Source organism: Zeus faber, assembly GCF_960531495.2.
Source record: "Zeus faber genome assembly, chromosome: 8".
NCBI classification, from domain to species: domain Eukaryota; kingdom Metazoa; phylum Chordata; class Actinopteri; order Zeiformes; family Zeidae; genus Zeus; species Zeus faber.
This window is the reverse complement of record NC_137195.1, coordinates 29,404,641-29,426,151: the sequence shown is the minus strand read 5'-3', so window position 1 is coordinate 29,426,151 and position 21,511 is coordinate 29,404,641. Positions and strand designations below refer to the sequence as shown.

The 21,511-nt window shown below is 42.7% G+C and overlaps 1 protein-coding gene across 1 annotated transcript in view; it reads right to left on the bottom strand.

Moving 5' to 3' along the window:
- Window positions 1–17,082, bottom strand: part of tgfbr2b (transforming growth factor beta receptor 2b) — a 38,085-nt gene extending 21,003 nt beyond the window's left edge. Inside the window, exons 1-3 of the mRNA XM_080006017.1 lie at window positions 16,841–17,082; window positions 7,337–7,487; window positions 6,534–6,724 (exon numbers count right to left, since the gene is read on the bottom strand). Of these exons, the coding sequence (XP_079862143.1) occupies window positions 6,534–6,724; window positions 7,337–7,487; window positions 16,841–16,928 (430 nt within the window). The 5' untranslated portion in view covers window positions 16,929–17,082. The remainder of the gene's footprint in view (window positions 1–6,533; window positions 6,725–7,336; window positions 7,488–16,840) is intronic.
- Between the last annotated feature and the right edge of the window lie 4,429 nt (window positions 17,083–21,511).

Below are 21,511 nucleotides of genomic sequence, written 5' to 3'. Positions count from 1 at the left end.
AAAACAAGGCATACTCGTTATAACAGTCGTTTAATTACTGTCTTTAATTATTGTATAATTGTATACTTGTATAAACGTGTAAATGTATAATTATTGTATTGTTTGATTTAGTTAGGAGCCATGTAATAAGCTGGATAATGTGCAGCCAGACGGTCGTTTTCGTAAAAAGAGCCCCCAACAGGTTGACCAGGACCCTGACGCGAAGTGGAGCAGTCATGTATCACTCAGATGCGCCAGCCAGATTTCCCCCAATAGTTCTTCTCCTCCTCCCCCTTACCCTCCTCTTCCTCCTCCTCCTCCTCCTCCTCCTCCTATCTTGGTATAAATAACTTTGTTTTTTTATCCAGACGGGTATCAAGTTAAAGTGCAGCGAGGAGGAATCCAGCCGGTCAGGGGGAGTAGGGGTGCGAAACAGCAACTACACGGGAAGAAGCAGAAACATAGTGTACTTGTTGTGGCAACAGCACTCCGTCTACGATCCAGACCAGTTGGTAAACAAGTCTCATGTCACTCCTCCTCCTCCTCCTCTGTCTCTCCCTTCATCTGTCTTTCCCTCCCTCTGTCCTTTCTCGCTCCCTCTCTCGCTCCCTCTCACTCTATTTGAATTCCAGAAAATGTCACTTGATGACACTTGTGTCGCCAGAGCATCTTACTATATTTGCGAGTTATTACCTAAAAATAAGTCATAACTCGCAAAGAAATGACAGCAATCACCACAGCGGTGATAATAAATTCACTGCGGACAGTGGAGCACTGTACTATTCCCATCAAGGACGCAAACTCAATGCGTTGTCTCTGTGTCTCTCTGCCTGTCTCGTTCGGTTCTTTTCATTCTTTTTATAATCTCAAGAGTTGGCATGTTTGTGAGTCACTTGTCTATTGAGGCGGAATGACTGAGTGACTGACTGACAGCCAAGATTCCAGATTCCAGGGCTGAGAAGAGGGAACTGCATTATTATTATTATTTTTTTAATGGCTTGGAATACTCATTTTCCTTCTCCACTTCCTCTTCACTTTCTGAGAATGCACTGAGAATGTTCTACCTTGAGAACATCAAGCTGTTCTACCTTGATTTTTTATTAACGTCATTGCCGTTCCACCCCCGCCCCGCCTCCACTCCCCCAGCAAAATGTAAATTTTTCACATCACAAGGCATCAGGCAACACCTACGTCAAAAAAATTATTTAAAAAGACATGGAGCCAAGATATGCAAATAAATAATTATTTTGTTTAAACCCTGATCTCATCCCTAACATGGTCAGGGAGAGCATAAAGTATGAGAAAGACTGACCTTCAACAACCGCCAGCACCAATATTGGAAGCAAAAAAAATCCCCAGAAAGGTAGGGAGTTTTTATGGCAGCGAGGTGCTATTTATCAACGCCTCGCACCAAAACACATGCGCGTAAATGATACGCCACCTGCGCCCGTCCAGACTGTGGCAGTGGATTCCCTTTACGAGAAACAACTGCTGCATCATTAGAGTTCTATGACCATGTTCTGCAGAAGGGGAGACACTTCGTGAACAGTTATTCATGCTCCTTGTAATAATCACTGAATGTAAGGGACCGAGCCATAAGACACAAGGAGTCGCAAAACCCATAGTGGAGGGGAAACATTTAAGAAATAAGTAACGTAGGGCCCAAATAAATATGAAGTCAAAATAACATTAACAGGGTTCAACACAAAGAACTAGAGCGACTGAACACACCAAACGGACCACTCCAAATGACACAGGAGGTAACAGGGGTGACACAAATATCACAACAAATTAATTTAACACTAAATAATATTTTGCAGTGAACTAAAAGCACAACAAGAACAAGTTTAAATAAATGTGAAAAAAAAAAATCATATAAAGGGGATTATTTTGAAATCAGCTGTTGTGTTCTTGTCATTTTCCAGCAGCCAAGATGGTGCCCGTCAGCAGCGCAACACTGAGAAAACAAATGAATGTATTGCATCTAAAAAGATAGAATGTTAAAAGAATGTTAAACTACTACTCATCCAGTGAACTAATGCAACGTTAAAATCCTATCCATAAACTATGTATGCTATTTGAAAAAAAAAAACAACCTAGCTACTTCTGTCAAAAAACTCGACAACGCCACACACTTCCACGCCCTGATGGGCCGTTCTATTTAAGCAGTGAATCCCCCTCTTAGCCTACCTGCTTTGCTGCCTGTTTGCTGCGCTCTCTCCACCTCCCCTGCATCCTCCTCCTCCTTGAAGGGGGGGATTTGAGCTCATCAGTCCAAAATCTTTGGCTTATTCAGCATTCCTATGTTTTCTATACACCTCGCCATGAGTGATGAGCAGTAGAGCCCAGACACCAACGCCAAATGTTGATAAAAAATTAATCTAAGAGCTGTCTGTCAGAACGATGTATTTTAACTTTGTGTATGTGCATTAAATTTGAATGTAGTGTGTACAAAAATTATATTGATTATTATAATGCTGGTAAACACTTAAACCGTGTGAGCGTGTGTGCGACCATCGCAAGGCCCAAAGAAACAGACAGATGTTTGGGGTGGCAGTGGTCGCGTACTTTATTGAACATAACTGAACTTAGTTTTGTGTAATTTCGAAAAGAGCCATGACAGCACATAACAGACTGCCCAAACCACTGCGGCACGTAAAAAGAACGGAGTGCTCAAGAACGACAACGCGAGTCATTCGCTGGCGCCAGTCCAGCCAACAAACATGGACTTCCTCCTACATCTATCCTCAATGGACGGAAGGGACCACAACCCTTCTCCTCGGGCTCATGTTTATACGTGTGTGTGTGTGTGTGTGTGAGAGAGAGAGAGCGAGCGATTAGGGTGAAGTCAGTTCTGCGATTTCTGCCTCAGGACTTTGAAATAGTTTGATAGTTTGTAAAACAGAGAAAGTGTAGAGCAGTGGCGTAAATGCATACTGGAGAGGGAGCAATCTCCGCTCCGCTAAAGCGCTGTGCGTCAGCGCTATGCGTCAGCGCTGTAGAGCAGAAGTTCCCAATCACCTCTGCTCTGCTGTTTGCCACCAGGCCGTGAGAAGGCGGGCAGGGATTTTTCCAGAAGTGATTTCCTCGCGGTGGAGCAGCTCTGCTGCAATGGGATTAAAAACAGTCTCATAAGCATTCACAAAAAAGTCAAGTTCTTAACTCGCAAAACACAATGCACCAATAAATGCAGAGTGATTTGTATCGGTAAATCTGTATCTGTGCCTCTAATTTACAACTGGTATACACTACTGGAAAGCGCTGGGTCTTCCCTGCACTTGTGAATTGTTTTGTGCCAAACACAGTGCGGTACAACAGTCTCAAAAGAAGCCACACGGATAGCTGGAGATTCTCAAATACATTTCCATTTAAAAATGCTAAGTGTACGTACAGATGATGGTATACAAGTTGTAAATTAGAGGCACAGATGAAAATACAGATTTACAGATACAAATTACTCTGCATTTATTTTTACATTGTGTTTTACAAGTTACAAATTTGGCATTTTTTTGTGAATGCTCATGAGACTGTTTTAATCCTATATGCCCCCCGCTGGGAGGATGTCATCATAGTATCCCCAACTAGACTACACCACTGAAAGTCGTATATTATAAGCAGACTCTCCCTCTGTCCCTCTGCCCCCACTCTCCCTCTGTGCGCGGGCGGGGTTGCGCTGAGATTTTGAGAGAGGAGAGATGCAAAGCCTAGCACGGCTTTACGGAAGAAGCGGGAAATGTATTTTACCACAACATCAAACTATGTCGATAAAAACGGTATTGTCTCATCCTATATCTTGTTTAAAAATAAATGTATATACCATAAAAGGTTGGTATACCACCGAACTCTACCAAGGGACTCTTTACATTATTTTTCATATCGGAGGTTTATGACATTGACAGGCCCATAGATCCCATATCTAATAAAACACCAATATCAGGTTAGACCGATATATCGGTCAAACCCCAGTATTAAGAACTGAAAAAGGAAATACACATTCATTATTTATTATGTTTGTTATTGTTTATTTCCTTCATTAATTTAATATTCTCCCACTATTGCAGTCATGGGAATCAATATGACTCGTACAGTTCTCCTATGGGTGTCATGTTTCGCTACCTTAAAGTTTCGGAACTGGACAAAGACTAGATAAAGCTTTGGCCTTGGACTTGCTTTTGGTGGTCTCGACCAAGCTTCAAAGTTATTTCCATGTGTAGTGGGTATGTGGAGTACAGTATACTAGCTGTACACCAGTTTTGGAGATGTTAGTATATCGGAGTGTAGTACAGTGAGGAGAAGCTAAAGGAGATTGTAGTATGATTGGAGTATTGGCGGAATTAGATCATTTAGCCATCACTGGACCTAACTAAGTTTCGCAGACATCTAGCGTGGGCATGCGCTGTTTCTGTTGGGCCTGCTCACCACGTGCTGTGGATGGTTCTTATTTGAGTTAAACACAGACAGGAAACCGCATGTCTGAGCTCTCCAGGGCACTGCCCTGCACGCGCACACACACATGCACGAATGCACGCACGCACGCATGGACACAGACACACACACACACACACACACACACACACACACACACACACACATACACACACACACATACTAAGGCACTCCAAAGTGCAGGTAAATGAAAAGATCTTTAGTAAAAAGCAAGAGAGACACTAGGCCAGAAACTGTGTATTTACAAATCTTCCACATACATAGAGGCGTTCATCATTTATTTTTTCAATCAAAATTGTTCATTGGTATGACCAAAGTGTGCTTGTATTTGGAAGTGCACTACGCTGATGTGGCTTACACTTTAAGTCTTATTCTTCATGAGAAATCAATTACAGTAGTGCCAAACCGCATATTAACAACCAAGTGTTTCAGTACATTTGCAGACATAATAAACTGCAGATTATAAGCATATTGACAGAACTTGTTCTAAGTGATTAATAATGATGTATAATCACTTAAGAGTGTCAAACCAGACAGAAATGGCGCATTTGCTTTTATTGGAGCTGATGGTGTCAAAGAGAGACTGTCTTCACTGAAAGTGTTTCTCTTCTGTTTATGTTTTTTTTTTATTGCAAACCACTCTGAAATTTGTTTTTTGATGGTGTTGACAGGTCGTCGACCTATTCATATAAACTTGAAGAGGCATGTGCACCCGGTCCACGAACAATTGGCGTTCATCAACCATGGTATTATAGAAGGTATTAAAGAAACTTCTTGTGAATGAGGCCTGAATGTAAGAAGAACAGCCGGAAAGAAAGAAGCAGACAGAGCGTTCCTTTTCAGGGCCGGAAAGACACACCGCAAGAACCACCACAAGAAACGGATAGAAGCAGCTACGATCCTTTAGCACAGTCATATCATCATCAGTCTTCATATCGAGGGTTCCACTGATGACTATGTGTATTTTTCCAATTAAGTTTATGATGACAGTACACGCTCCAATCACTTGGCAACAACCACAACCCACCCACTCATCCCCTCAAAATTTCTCAAAATTTCCCCACAACCACTAATGAGCAATCAAGCAGCTTTCCACACTCACTTCGACATTAGCTTTTCCTATGTGCAGGCTGAGGGTGACGGAATGCAGGGCTTTCAAAGGGAAGAAAGAAGGACTAACAGTTGATTGTCATGTCTTGACGGACAAAGACCAGGAGAGAAGAAGGTTTGGCTAGGTGGTACATTTTGCAAAACGCCACAAATTTCTGGCCAATTTTGAAAGGTCTGTGTGAATACGCCTTTGCCACCATGCGCAAATCGGCACCAGCCAATTCTCATACAAAACAGTCAAAGCAGTCAAAACATATTATATTATATAACATATTATATTACATACATATTATATATATCCTCAAATCAGTTTTGTAGTATTAAGGATCAATCCAAAAACATCCCTCACTATTTCTGTACATTGTTGGAATTTTATTGTGTGTCATCAAAGTGACCCATGGTATGAAAGTATATGGAATATGGAAGGTTGCTGGAAGGAGGTTAATATTTTAGTTGGAGAAATGCCTAGCTTTAAGACTTCCAGTACCCTTTATACAACGGCTATAAGAGAAAAGACAAGGCATGCAAAAACCATGACTCTTCTATTGTCCTAGTTAACGGTCAAATGGTGCATGACCTCAATGAGGAAGTGAAGCAGTTGCAATGTTTGCTTATTGTACCGCGCAGCCAGGTTAGCCGTTAACCAGCTGGTGTTACACATGGGTGACAAGATGGGATCTGAGATGAGATTGGGCATGTGGAAAAAAAGTCTAGGCTAGCTACCTAGAATGATAACTATTGTCGGAAGCTGAAAGATATTAGCTGTCAGTTTCCATGGTCAACAAACAATCATGTTGTACATTGTCAAAAATTACAATTGATTTAACAATTTTCTGTGATTGTTGTAATAGATCTACTCACCTAATCAGCGAATTAAATATTAGATGAATGAAACCCAGTTGTCCCATGTGATCCTAAGGGTTAGGGGGTGTTTGGGAGGTGAGGTGAAGTGAAAAAGTTAAGAGTGTCGTGCTGTGTCTGTGTGTCTGTGTACTCACTAGGGTAGAAGGCCAAGTTATTGTTGCACTCGTCCTCGGAGCAGGAGCAGAAGAAAGCTGCCCCATCCGTGGTCTTCTGCTCCTTCATCACGCAGGTACTGCTGTTGTAGTCGTCCAACAGGACGCCATACAGAGGCTTGGAGGGGTGGTGGCAAAGAGTCTCCACCGAGAAGCTGGTGTCGTTCTTCCTCCTAAAAACAGAGACGTTATTCTGCAGAAATTGACAAATTCATTGACAAACACAATTAGTATTTTTACGTCAATGTAATAGTGATTATAGAGGGAACTGATGAGGGAATCCATGATGATGTCACAGACGAACAGAGAGGGACATGATTGCCTACTCTGCTCAACCTCTACTCTACAACCCTGCATATCTACTCTTCTCTACTCTACCTCTACTCCACCACCCTCAACCTTTCCTTTCCTTTACCTCTACTCTACCTTTACTGTACTTCTATTCTTCTCTAAAGCTACTCTAGTCTTCTACTATACACTACCTCGCTCTTTTCTACCTTCCTCGACTCCACCGCCACTCTACCTCACTCCACGCTACTCTACTTTTACTTCAAGTCCCCTGTCTCTGCCTTTACAACAACAACTCATAATGCCGACAGACAGAGTGATAACGCAGACACACATAGCGTCTGTAAATTCCAGGACAGATCCTACATAGACAGACACAGACACAGACACATGCACGCACACACACACACACACACCTGAGCTGGGGGGAAAAAACACAGACTAACGGCCAGACGGAGTTCCAAGAGATAAGGGGCTAGCCCATCTACAGTACATACCAGATGGCGACGCAGACCTCGTGCTTGTCCCGACAGATGGAGGTGATGGAGCAGTTGGAGAGACAGGTCCCCGTACCGTTGCAGGGGGACGGCTCCAGATCGCAGAACATACACAGTAAGCTCATGCTAATGAATGAGGGGAACATGCCAGCTGAGCGGAGAAAAGACAAGGAAAAGAAGAACAGAGTCACACTCAGGCTGATTGTGTCACTTCTGGTCCACTTACAGACAACATAGAAGCTGCTCTTGACCATGTTCTCACACTACACTCTGATGTTGTAAAACACAATGTAGGATAGCATTTTTTTTTCTCAACTCTTGATACAGAGGGATCCAAAAACAGTCTTTGCCGTCCATAGCTGATAGCGGTCAAGCCTGCTTCCTGATTATCATTTTCTCCACAATTTGCAACTTTGAAAAACTAACAAATAGCACCGTCTATTTATTTTTTTTCACCAGGCTCCAAACCAAAAAAACTCACTCGATGACCCACCCCAACAAGATTCTGATTCAATAGGCTTCCCTTGTATGGTGAGTAATTTCAGCTTTAAAGAAATTAGGGAAACATCCTTCTGGAATCTGCTTAATTTGTACTTAATCACTGGACATGGGGGGAGGTGGTGTGTGTGTGTGGGGGCGGGGGGGGTCCAGTTGTCCACATTGAGTGTTTGCCTGGCTACAACCCACTGTTTGTGTTGTGTCTAGCGCTCAACAAGTCTACCGTGCTTTAGACTCTCGGAGATCAGCATCCATTTCTGCATGCCCAGCTCAAAAGTGCAATCTCGCAAACAATAGCTATGTTTACGACTGGCCCAAAACTGTTTAACTCAACCTAGAACAGTTAACAGCAGAACTCTGTGAGAGCTTACTTTTGTGTCCGTTTGACATGCAACCCAACACCTTTACTAAATTCAACACTTTCAAGTTTTTCGCAATTATTATTATTATTATTGGTTTGAATAATAATAATAATTATTTTGTCTCCAAACGCTGCCTGCCGTGAATTGTAAAATGCGCATCCTGTTCTCCACCTTATTCATGTTTGCAATACAAAGGCTTACAGTTTTAGTTGCAGGAGCAAAACAATGTTTATTTTATGTATGTATGTATGTACAGTATGTATTCCCTGCATACGTAGTGTTGCAGAATAAATTACCAACAATCGTTAAGCCACGTTATTTCTGCAGACTATAATTGGTACCATCGAAAGCTCACACTGTGACATCCCTAAGTTGTACATCAGCTTCTGCCAGCATTATTTTTAAATGATAATTTAGGAAAACAGACTGTCGCCTTCGGCAAAACCAAGGCAAATCAACAAACTACTTAATTTTTGCAAAACAGGGACTTTCTAATCTGCTTCACATACCAATTCACGATTGTTGTTGGCAAAATAATCAGATATTCCAATAATGATGTTGATCTTTTGTGTATCTAGGGGCTGGATGTATTTATCCACAGTATAGTCCAGTTGTGTACCCCTCTACTTCAAAAAAAGAATATTAAAACATTTGAATTTACCACATGGCTGGTTTGAGAACGGCCACCTCATAGATACACAGCATGATTATGGACGATTAAGATATGTGGTTGATATGTGGTCGAACATCCATAATGAATACACTAGAAAGATGGTGACGTGTGGTTGGCAAGTTTAGTATATAGTACAGTAAGTACACACACATACTCTACACACACACACACACACACACACACACACACACACACAAACACACACACACACACAGTAGTCTGAAAGAGGATCCCCTCATCAAACTGACATTGTGTTCACGGAGGGAAACATAACAAGAGAGAATCAAAGAGAGAGATGGCGTATTTAGAGAATTGCATTGGGGGATCTAATCAACGTTCACCCAGATGCAGTCTGGCCGACCAGCACGCTCCCCTGTGGGTACAGAGGTAGATACAGTGTGTAATAGTATAGCAATAACACCCCACAAGATCCCGAAAGACAAATAAAACTGGGTAATTTAGTGTCACAACATGTCATAGTGAGAGTAATGGCATAAGATTGAGCAGGTTACGTAAACTAGAAGTGCAGTTTGTACAATAGAATTACAGTGTAATTCTGACTATGCCAGGCATTAAAGTACTGGACTGCAGTAGCTCTAATTGGAGCTACTGCAGTCCAGTGCCGTATTGCCGCCTGAACAGCCAATTATACCATAACAAGAGCGAGAGAGATCTCTGAGAAATCTGCATCGCCGGCACACTTTGCACCAGCCCTCATAATCAAAGGGGCCGATGATGCGCATCTCTCACCCACCACCCAAAATCCCAGCAGTCAACGGGAGTGCGGGAACAGGTGGATTCATGACCAAGTCGGTCAAAAAAAGTTTCAAGGCCTGTCGGAAATGCTACCATGCTGCGTTCAAGCATCGAAAATATAAATTTTAGATATAATTCAGAATTTATGTACCAGCAATACCCTAGCACAAGTACAAATATATCGAAGCTGGTGTTAGTTTATTACAAAAAATGTAAAGAACTTAATTTTTGTTAAATTTTAAATATTATTTAGAGTTTGTTTGTTTATTTAAATATTATTTATTGTTTAACTGCCGTTTAGAAGTACAAATGTGTACAGTCAGTACATGTTTGTAAGTATTTATTGTTTATAGAACTTCCCTGAATCTATCATGGTATCCTCATAGTGGTGGCCTGCTGGCAACAAACCTTTCACTTGCTCTTAAAATAGCTCTGCTTTAGTGTTACAGTAGCCTAGAGTATGCATCAATTGTGCTTATAAGTGGTGGTATCAAGGGCTGGTTTGTTTGTATGGGCTTTGATGGCCGGTTATGGTGGGCTGGTCTGGGTAAAAAAGTCCAGGGCCATTTTTTAGTTCCAGTCCGTCCCTGATGCTTAGTATGCGGCAAAGATCTTTCAGTAGGACTTCTCGGGTCCCAAGAAGAGAAATAAGAATATCAGGTTGGTCTTAAATCGTACTTCTTGGAACCTACAGTGCTTGAATCCCAAGATCCGCCGTCCTTGCAAAACGTCTTTAAATGTGTGATGCTTGTTTTAAAAGTCTTTTTAAAGTCTTTTGGTGTATCCCTGCCAAAAAGCTACAGGTCGAGACCTGGAACGCCTTCTTTTGAAGTTCCTCCGGATCAAACCAGTGCTCATGGGTCAAGGGGTTGCTGCTTCATGGCAGTGTGGGCTGATATATGGGTCACATGGTTCGAGCTGCTGAATGGCTTTGGGCTTTCTCCTCCCTTTTAACTACAAACTCCTTCTGTTCACCTGTAACCAGAGGGTTTTCTGTGCAATTTGGCTGGAGGCAAATGGGCAAGAGTTTAAAGAGATTCAAGAGATCTCACTGTACAGGCACCCTGTGGCATATAGGCCTTTGTGTGCAAAACATGCTGGCACAAGAGTTTGCTTTAAACGTAGTCATATGGTTAAAACTTTTTAAAAGTCATATCAACAGTTTCATATAGAGCAGGAAACACTTTTGTAAAGTATGTGGACACTCTCAATGAGGTTGTTTTGCTTGTGTGATAGCACCGTGTATGCTAACTTATCTGTGCTCAGTTCTAGCTTGGGATCACTGAATCTGTCCCATCAACTTTTGAGGGTGCAAATCATTCATTTGGAGTACCAACTGACTTATTGCAATAAACACAATTAGCACATGACGATTCCTCGAGAACAAAGCCATACCTCCAGGACAGTTGTTAGGCAATACAGAACTCATTCCCATCTGCTAAATTACCCCCACCCCCGTTCTCCCACTAGCCTCTGTCTCTCTTCCCTTTTCCCCAATCTTTCCAAATGACTGATGAGTCCAAGCTCACAGTGGAAAAAGTAGATAGTCAGAAGCACTGTTGTCCGGAAAATGTTTTTTTAAGTACAACTGAGTGACTGACTGGTTTTCGACTCTAAAGATTCGGCATATCCACACACCAAAAGGCAAAGGCACAGGTTGGTGCTTCAAGTGGCAAAATCGGTGGAGGGTTGGTCCATTTCAAGCAGTTTATCGCAATTTAGAACTACCGGCAGTAGTTTCAAAATATATGTTTAACAAATTAAATTTGTTTCCGTCATTCCATTATCTCTTTCAAAACTCAAAACACTTGCTAACTAACTAATAAAATTGTACAAACAAAGGTCAAATAACTATATACCTATTTAAAACATCAAATCGAGCAAAACCTAGGAATGCTGATTTTCAGTGTGCAACAGAGCACAACGGAGAAGTACTGAGAGCAAAGACCTGTACAGATAGATGAAACTATGTGCTTTCCACCGGTCACGTCACCCAAATGAGGGAGGACAACTGGCAGGAGGCTCTTGGGAGCTACATAACTTTCACAGCGGGGAGCCGGGCTCTCTCCCTCAGCTCCTGAAAGTCATACTCCCTCTTCCAACCACCCCCCTTAATCCCCCTCTTCCTCTCCACTTCCCCCCAATCTACTTTCATTCCTTTATATTTCATCTCCCTCACCAGCCCCTTCTCTGCCTCTCTCTGTCCGTCCAGGACTCTCTCTCTCCCCCTCTCTCTCTCCCGCTCTCTCTCTCTCTCCCACTCTCTCTCTCTCTCCCCCTCTCTCTCTCCCGCTCTCTCTCCCCCTTTCTCCCTCCCGCGCCTCTCAGAGGCCGAGAGAGTCAGTCAAGCAAGTCCAAGAGGGGAGAACCTTGGCTAGACCAGGGCGATGTCGACAAATATGGTCAAATGCAAGCCAGACAATTTGAGCAGGGGGGTTAGGTTGAATGTCCCCTCTTCTCTTCTCTCCTCTCCTCCTCTCCTTAAATCCCCCCTCTCATCTCTTCTCCTCTTCTCTTACTCAACCATAAACAGCATTGAGGCCGGGCCAGATCAGTGTAAACACAGAAAGCACTCACATCTCTCTAGGGGCTAGAGACACACGCGTGAACGCATATTTGCACACAATCTGGCGCCCATGCACTCTTGCAGTGACAGTCATCACTCATCAAGCCTTTGTGTAATGTGAAGCTTGTCTCCAGCTTTTAAACACACTCACACAGCCTCTAACACAATACAGAGCAGCTCCAAGGACAGACTCCTTGCACCTTGCACCTCCTTGCCTGTTATCTAATACCTCACACACACACACACACACACACACACACACACACACACACACACACACACACACACACACACACACACACACACACACACACACACACACACACACACACACAAACATGAACAGCAGTCTTTGCTACACTCAATCCTTCCCTTTCTTTCCTGTTGAATATTAACTTAATGTCTGTCAGTCCATCCACCTGTGTGCTTGTATGTCTCTGTCTGTCTCTCGGAGGCCTCCTTGGTGACCAACCAAACCTTTTGGTGGATCTACTGTATGGGTCAAGATGCTGGACTGCCAGACACTACGGTCCATTATATGGCATGGATTCAAACTACTGTCTCCTTGGAGGGCCAAAGGACACACTTAGGTCCGGTTCACATGCAGCACCTTCCGAGCGAGAACATCCATTGTGTTCAATGGAAGCGCACCGAGATAAAAATATTTAAACTTATGGAAAAACCGCAAGCCGCAATTTCATGTCACGTGACATGTGGCCACGTCACGTGACATGAAATAACCAATCAGCCACAGCTTCTGTCACAACCTGTCCGTGCAATCGGCAGTCCCCTTTGTCAACATGCAGGAGAGGCTTGGATACCGGAGCAGTACAAACTGTCCAGTGGATATTATTTAGATTCCAATAGACGGAACAATGCCTGAAGGAATAAAAGTTGTAAACTTGGGATGTCTCTCTAATGGCGATCTAATAACGTCAGCTCTAGGCTAAGGTACTGTTAGTTCTCGGCTAAATGTCCCAATAAAGTGTTTTAAGCCATGTAGTGGTCTGTATGTGTGCACACACTCGTTGTAGTGGTCACTCTAGGGCTAGAGCTAGGTTGCTACAGTAACAGCCCAGATAAACAATCAACAGTAACTTATTTTAGCTATTTGTACTTGTGATTGCTCGGTTATATACAGTACTGTAATATTATGAGTGTGCCTTTTCTGTTGTACATTTGAAGAGATTTAATGAAAAAAAAAGTTTATGCGAAGTCCTGGTTTGGTTTCGGTTGTTTGGCAACGCAGCTCCACTTCCAGGTACGACCATGGGTGAGATTCTAAGGGCCTTCATAAAAATGATTCAGCAGCGCACCTCGTGTTTTCCTAGCACTTTATGGCGCTTCATGTGAACGGGCCCTTAAACAATTAAAACAAATGACAAGTAAACAAACAAACCAGCCCCAGTCAAGGACTACAACCCAAAAACACCTTCATAGGAGTTCCACTAAGCCGTCAGAGCGGAAAGATAACCAGGGCGAGAGGCGACACACTCGCCTCCACCCTCTAGATAAAGATAAAAACAAGCAACTCTGGCCCACGTGTTTAGATAACCATATGTCAAACTGGTCCAGTACTTGGGAGAAGGGTAAGCTGCTTCCTCCAATGTTAGGTGTGTGTGTGTGTGCGTGTATGTGTGTGTGTGTATGTGTGTGTGTGTGCGTGTGTGTGTGTGTGTGTGTGTGTGTGTGTGTGTGTGCGTGTATTTGGGACACAACAGACAATGCGTTTGGACCGCACCATGCTCTGGTATGTGGGATTTCCAGGTTGAAAATAGGCCTCATCGTGGGAGGAGGGCAGGAACAAACAGCCACGAGGGGGAGAGGGTAGGAGAGTGAGGGGAGGAGAAAGGGAGGGGGTAAGGAGGATAAGTAAAAGTAGGAGGGTGGGTTTAGGGCGGCGTGAGCAAGAATGAACTTGGTGTTATTTGCACGGGTCTGACAACTCAAACCGCCATCGCGTGGAATGAGTTCTCAATCCAGACTCTTCTCATGCATGGTGCCCCAGTGGTAGAACGAGCTACCCAGCTTGATACCCTCTGCAGAGACACTTACAACCTTCAAGAAACACCTGAAGACCCTACTCTTTCAAGAACACCTGAATACCTGATCCTATCTTAGCTATATGACTAACGATTCTTGTTTCGGCTGAGGTTGATGAGTTTTAAGTTGTTGTATTGACAATGCACCAACTAACACATAAGTTTTTCATGTTGACTAGAGAACATATCACATTGCACTAACATAAAAAACGAACAAAAAAATAAAATAAAATAAAATAAAATAAAATAAAATAAACTACACAGTGGTTTGAACAGCCACACCTGTCCTGGGTCGAGGTAATTGGGGCCCAGGGTCAGTGTGGGTGCATACCTTTTGCTCGTTGGTTGGTCTAACTAGCAACAGGTAAAAACCCCATCCCCACACACATTCAGGAGAGGAGCCATTGTCATGACACATGACATCCATCTGCTCTTGGGCTTGTTCCAACTAGCCCACTCGCTGGAGGTCTCTGAAAACACCACTTGGGTCGCATGGCGTGTGGTAGGCGAAACTGCCACTCTGACGACTGAACAGGGACTCTCTGGCACACAGAAAGGACTGGCAGCAGCAGCATCCAGAGTGTCCAGCGGAGGACCGGGGAAAAAGCAGCCGCAGCAATCCCCACAGGTAACCGCTGGCAGCTAGCTACTCTGCCCAGCATCCACCGCCGGGACCATCCAGCAGCTCAGCAGCCAGACCACCCCTCCAAGCAGGCCCCACAACAGCCAAGCCCGGCCACGCCTTCACCAGCCAGCACACCAACCCGAGGCCCCACGCTCCAGAAGGGAGCAGGGGGCAGTCTGTCGTCGCCCTGGGGGAAGGAAGTTGACGGACCATGCTGTTCGGGGGAACCAGGTCCCCTGGAAGGGGACTAGTTAATTTTTTTTGGACATTTGTTGGTTTGAGGTATGGCAACCTTGTTTCAGAGTCCAGTGTATTATTTATTTTAGGTTTAGTAATCCTGTGTCAGAGTCTGTTTTTTTTAGGTCTAGTAACCCTGTTTCAGAGTCTGACAGTGTATTTTAGGCTTTTTTTTCATTTTTGTTCTCTGCTGGGTGCAGGCGGGGGGTGGGTTGTGGGGGTAAGCTTCGGCCAGGCGTTCTCCCTGGCCTCAGTTTGGTGTCGAGGGTATGTGGTGTGGGGATGGTGTGGTTTGAGCAGCCACACCTGTCCTGGCTGCATACCTGGTGCTTGTTGGTTGGTCTAATGAGCAACAGGTAAAACCCCCATCCACACACATACTCAGGAGAGGAGCCCTTGTCATGACACATGTTCATCTGATGGCTTATTCCAACTAGCCCACTCTCTACAATAAACTGGTGTGTCTACAACCCTGTTGTCTGTGTCTCTGTGCCAGAGGTCCCTGAAAACGCCACTTAGGTGGTGCGTGGTAGGCGAAACTGCCACAGACACTATTTTATTCTCATTCCTTCCAGCATCATGCACTTAAATTCCAGGTTGCTCCAATGGTTGATGTCTGCTTTGATTGTTTCCAGCCATATAAGTCAATTCGGACATAAGCGTCTGATCAATGAATAAATGTAAATGATGTGGTGCAAGAAACAGTGGTAGATGAATGAGACATACTTTTAACATCCATTTTTGTTCCATCATCAATTGATCCATTCTCTTTCAATTGTCATTGTGTTCTTGTTGTGTCGGTTACACCCACAACTTTTCAATTCTAGTGATATTAAATTTATGTTAAATCAGCAATTTGCAACCTTTTTCACATCAAGGACCCTAAATTTGATAAAGATTACACCACAGTTGATAAGATTTAGACTCCCGAACCCCAATCAAAACTCCCATACCTGTCTACACTATAGTTATAGAGATAACAGTGAAACAGTGCTCAAAACAGTCGTCATTGCACTCCCCCCGATGATAAAGACCCCAATACCACACATTGAGAACCAAGGTGTTGAGAACCACAGTCAGGTTTCTTCGGGAAATGGGGAGTGGAATGTATGACACTCAGGCAAATAAACACTAGTCGGTTTAATTGTCACTCTTAACACCTCGGATTACAGAGCACAGGTACAGTATGGGGAAAATGTGAGATGAATTTGTGCGTACTGGGTGCCAGAGCTCTCCAACTCCTTGAGCTCAGGCAGCCAAATAAACGTGCAGAGATGTTTTATGTGTTGTTCTTGGCGAGATGGAACAGTAAAACATGTTCTTGTGTGGTTGGAGCAGTCTACAAGGAAACAGTAGTACGCATCTGCAGAACCAATTTGCTTAATTTGGGTCTCCATATCCATGATCTATAAGTATAAGTAAAAAGTAAAAGTCTCGGTTGTCCCTTAAGAGTCCAGACAATACAACAATAAGTCAATGTGCTTTACTGTAGTTGTAAAACAATAAACGAAATCGGCAAAAAACTGCAGTACAGCTGTCAGACTGTTCAGCCCGTGCGAGTCACCTGCTGATCGTTTGCATCTGGAGAGAACCGTGCGTAAAAGTTTGCGTAAAGGTCTAATCTATCGTCTTCATCATTAATTTGTACTTTCAATGAGCACATCGAATGACCCGATAACACCTTAAGAGACCACTCTGGTGCACGCACCCAAACTTTTAACCTGCAAGTCCAAACGTCAACTCACCTACAGTCCCAGGCTCCGGTGCAAGAAGCAGGAGAAGATTGATTGGGAGCGTCCCGCATAGAATCAAAGAAAGCCGCCCTCGCTCCATGGTTTATTTGTCCGTTTCTCCCCCGTGTTCATACGGTTTGGGGAGGGAGCGAGGGAGAAAGAGGGTCAAGTCCAGTGGAGGAATGCGGCGCGTTCAGGTTCCGCATGTAGAAGCTGCTCCGCTCCGCTCCGCGCACTGACCGCGGCACCGCGCACTGGAGACATTCTGTAGGAGCGACAAGGAAATGACCAGAGGAAGAGTCTCTCTCTCTCTCTCTCACTCTCTCCGTCTCGCTTGATTCTTTCGGTGTTAAATTAGAAATGGATTGGTTTTAAATGTTCTTGCATATTTTTCCTTTTTCTTTTTTTTCCCCTAATGATGATGATGATGATGATGATGATGATGATGATGGTTATTATTATTATTATTATTATCATAATTATTATTATTATTATAAATAAATAAAAATTACGTTATTATTATTTTTATTTATATTATTTTTTGTGCTCTTATCGTGAGAATCCTACTACATGAGTTAAATAAAGAGGTTTTTGAAACACTCTCTTCATTTCACTCTCTTTGTCTTTCGCTTCACTTTGAATAGTGGCTATTATGAATATAATGGTTTTGTTTATTCGGATTATATTTGGATTATTATTTATCAGTATATGTACTGTATGGGTTTGTATTGTATGTTGTTGTATTTTATTTCATTTGTTTTGTTTTTATTTCCAGCTTGTGTATAATTTGAACATGTTGCACAAAATGTCTGTCCCGCCCTCTCTCTCTTTCTCTCTCTCTCTCTCTCTCTCTAACTGTCTCTCTCTCTCTAACTGTCTCTCTCTCTCTCTCGCTCACTGTTCTTTACCACGTTGCACCGTATAGATTTACCGCCCATAACCTCAGACGAGTGAAGTTAATAACATAGTTCATGAGTAGTTATTATATAGTTATGCATTTGCAATTGTTTTGTCATTGTGGATCTACATTATGCCACAACCTGTGTTTGGAATTGTTAGAGGGATTTTATTTTGTTGATTTTCATCCGTTTAGATTGAAAACCAGACTCAAGAAAATGACAAAATTCAAAAACGACATAATATACACTTAATTATCAAACTAAATGATAAACTGAACAAACATATTTAGTTTAAACTGATTAGGTTATTTCTATATTTTACTAAATACTGAAGTATATACTACAGTACAGTATGTATGACTACCAAGGCAGGATTCCTCTACTCGTGGACATAGTTAAAAAATACATATAAAAACATTTTTGAGACACTCGTTAAATGTGAAACAATTTGAATATTGAATATGATCTTGATGATGATAACTGTTTCAAAGGAAGTATTACACAGCAATGTAAATCGATTGAGGTAAGATAAGATACAGTAAGACTATATTAATTCCCGGAGGAAATTACACAGCAAAAAAACTATGCAAGTCAAGAAAGAGATACAAATTAAAATGAGATAAAAAAAATATACACATTATGTACACTATCTATCTCCAGTATCAGGTGGGAAGGGGTGACGGGGCAGGTCCACATCAGCAGCTGAGGGTGGCTGGGGGTGTGGGTGCGTGGGAGGGAGGGATTCTTGTAGAGAGCCGGTTTGTCTGGACCGTCATAGCTTGCAGGCCTGGACATGCATCTCCGCAACGCGATCCTGGAACGAAGCCCGGAATCCCCTCCTCACTATAGCACACTTGGAAGTCATACACAAGTAAAAAGAAATGTTCCTTTAAAAGGATATGAACTCAAGTTTAGGTGAAAAGTATAAATCAACATTTAGTTACAGTAAAAAGGAACTGAATAAAAATGCCAACACTTGCTGCTTGAAGCCAAAATCCCCAAATAAATTTGGAAATACCTGAATCAAATTGCATATTGCCAATATGCATTTATTCGCTATATTTCGACGTCAGTATTTTCGCAATGGCTTAAAAGTTTGTGTGGGCATGGAATAGTATGAAACACCAGCACACAAAGGAAAACAGAAAATAAAGCCCAATTTGTATCAGTCTAATAGACATAGAATGAGGCAAGGATATTTATACGGCAACTTCTGTTTGGGACGAGATTCTTGATGCTGATGGCGAGATTCAACATGCCGTACTCTCTCATTCAGCATGAATATCCTTGTCAATTTTTCACTTCCTTTGAAATTTCGGAAGTTATAATATAGTTTGACCATTTATTTAATCTAAATATCTGAAATATTGAATTGTGGTTAAGTGGAGTCATATCGCAGAGTTGGTCCTCTAACCATCTATTGGTACCTGAATTGATAGCTGAGCAAAGTAACATGCGTTCTTCAACTAATAATTCGATTTTGTGAAAGACAGAGTGAGCGTGAGATAGACGGAGAGCTATTTTTGTAGTTATGGTTTCGTCCCCCTCGATCTCTCTATCTGATTTAGGTTTTTTTCTGTTCGGTTATCTCAACCGTCGTGGTAAACTCACCTTATAGAAATGGGTTGTTTAAGCTTCAAATGTGTTGACAGAGTATCTTTTTTATTATTATTTCATGGCAGACTGAGCGACGGTGGCACAGGAGGTTTCCTGGTTCGATCCCCAGCTCCTCCTGGCAATACATCGAAGTGTCCTTGAGCAAGACACTGAACCCCTAACTGCTCTCGATGAGCAGGCGTCCGCCTTGCACGGTTGTCGCCGCCATGAATGTGTGTTTGAATGGGTGAATGTGAGGCATGCGTTGTAAATGACTTTGAGTAGTCACAAGACTAGAAGACTGCTATACATATATACTGCAGTCCATTTAATAGTGCGGGGGAGCTGGCCAAAGGCTTAGGTGCAGTTTATCAGCTCGCTCCATTATTTCTCACGATGATCGGCGTTAGGGTTGGCCTGGCCCTGAAACCCCGCCCGAGTCATCACTTGATATCCATCCTGACTGGTTGCATTATCTGGTAATGGGAACGCATCATGGCTTCTTGTTTTTTACTTTTCAGAGGAGCACCATACGAGTGACGTCATGGTGTTTTCTCAAGCATGAGGGTTAGAGAACATGAATTGGACACAATACCGCATTCAAGTTTGTATCTGGGTCCAGGTCTTGAGTTTGTTTGAGGTTAACTAGGCTTTGTACTATTTCAGGTTTTGGCAAACATCAGCTTATTATTTTTCCTGCTTAGTCAAACAGTAACTGGCTCGGGTTTTTTGTCCGTTCCTCCAGGAAACGTTGGTTGACTTGACCCAGATGATATGAGGGGTTTGATGAATGTCTAGGTCTTTTTCTTTCAACATGTTTGTCTCTCAGTTGCAAATAGGAAACCGTGGTTTCCGATCTCACGTTTCTGTTTTCTTGCACCTTCGATCTTGCAGGTGAATGTCATGTAATGGGAGGGACAGAGCGTGTGAAGTCTTCTGCTCTGCTGTCTGACTAATGAAAACGACTACAGGAATAGATTCAAATAGAATAGAATAGAATAGAGTCAATAACAAAAGAATCAAGTGGAATCGATGCAAATAAAGTACAATACAATATTATCAAATACATTCGAATCAAATGGAACAGACCCAAATGATATATAATTGGGTAGAATCAAGTAGAATATTATAAAATCAAATACAATAGACTCAAATGCAATAGAGTCAAGTAGAATAGAATTAGCTTCAGACAGATTGAAGTTCAATTGAACAGAATCAAATAGATTAGAATCAAAAGATAGAATCAAATAGAATAGATGTGGCGGGTAGTGCAGGCAGTGCAGGCTCCCACACCAGGGCCGCTCAACGAACGAGCCTTTGATTTTTTCCCTTTTGGCCCACGAGCTGCCTTTCGTTTAAATAATTAATAAATACACGCCAACAGGCGCTGCTTTGCCTCCGCCTGCCTCCACGCTCTAATTCCCTGGCCTGGGCCAGAACACACCTCCACAAAAGACTCAAATGCATTAGGATCAAGTAGAATATAATAGAATAAAATTCAATTGGATATAATTAAGTTCAATAGGATCGAATCAAATAGAATAGGAGACTGCTGTCAAATCACAGCGAAAGGTCAAATAGACTCAAATGCAACAGAAGCAAGTAGATTAGAGTGCAATCAAACAGAATAGGAGTTGACTCCAAAATAATAGAATCCAATGGAATACAATTGAGCGGAGAAAACTACAGTGGAAGAGAATCCATTCATTTTTCCATATGCGCAAAGTGATCTTCACCAATTCAGTCCCTTGACAGAACTTTGTTATAGGGCGATAGTTGTTGAATTCATACAACAAAATAGAATACATTTCAATAGACACTTTCTTATATCATCACAGTCGCTCGTGGAAATATGAGGTAAAACGCAGAGCGAAAGCTTGAGCGGCAGGTGATCAAGAAGATAACGGATTGTTGTGATGGCTATGGAATTGTGGCCAGGCCATGGAGAGAGGGTGCATGAGAGAGAGATAGAGAGAGAGAGTGATGTTTAGAGAGGGATGGAGGGAGGGAGGCATCTTAATGTGGGTGATACGCTTACGTAGGTGAGTTTTTCCAGGAACACAGCCCCTGACCCACGCCAGTTCATTCATGCACAACAAACAACCCATTGCTCGCCCACTCGCCTATACTCACCCACTCACTCTCATTCATGTTTGCAAACACAAATGTCAATGACTAAACTCTCCCT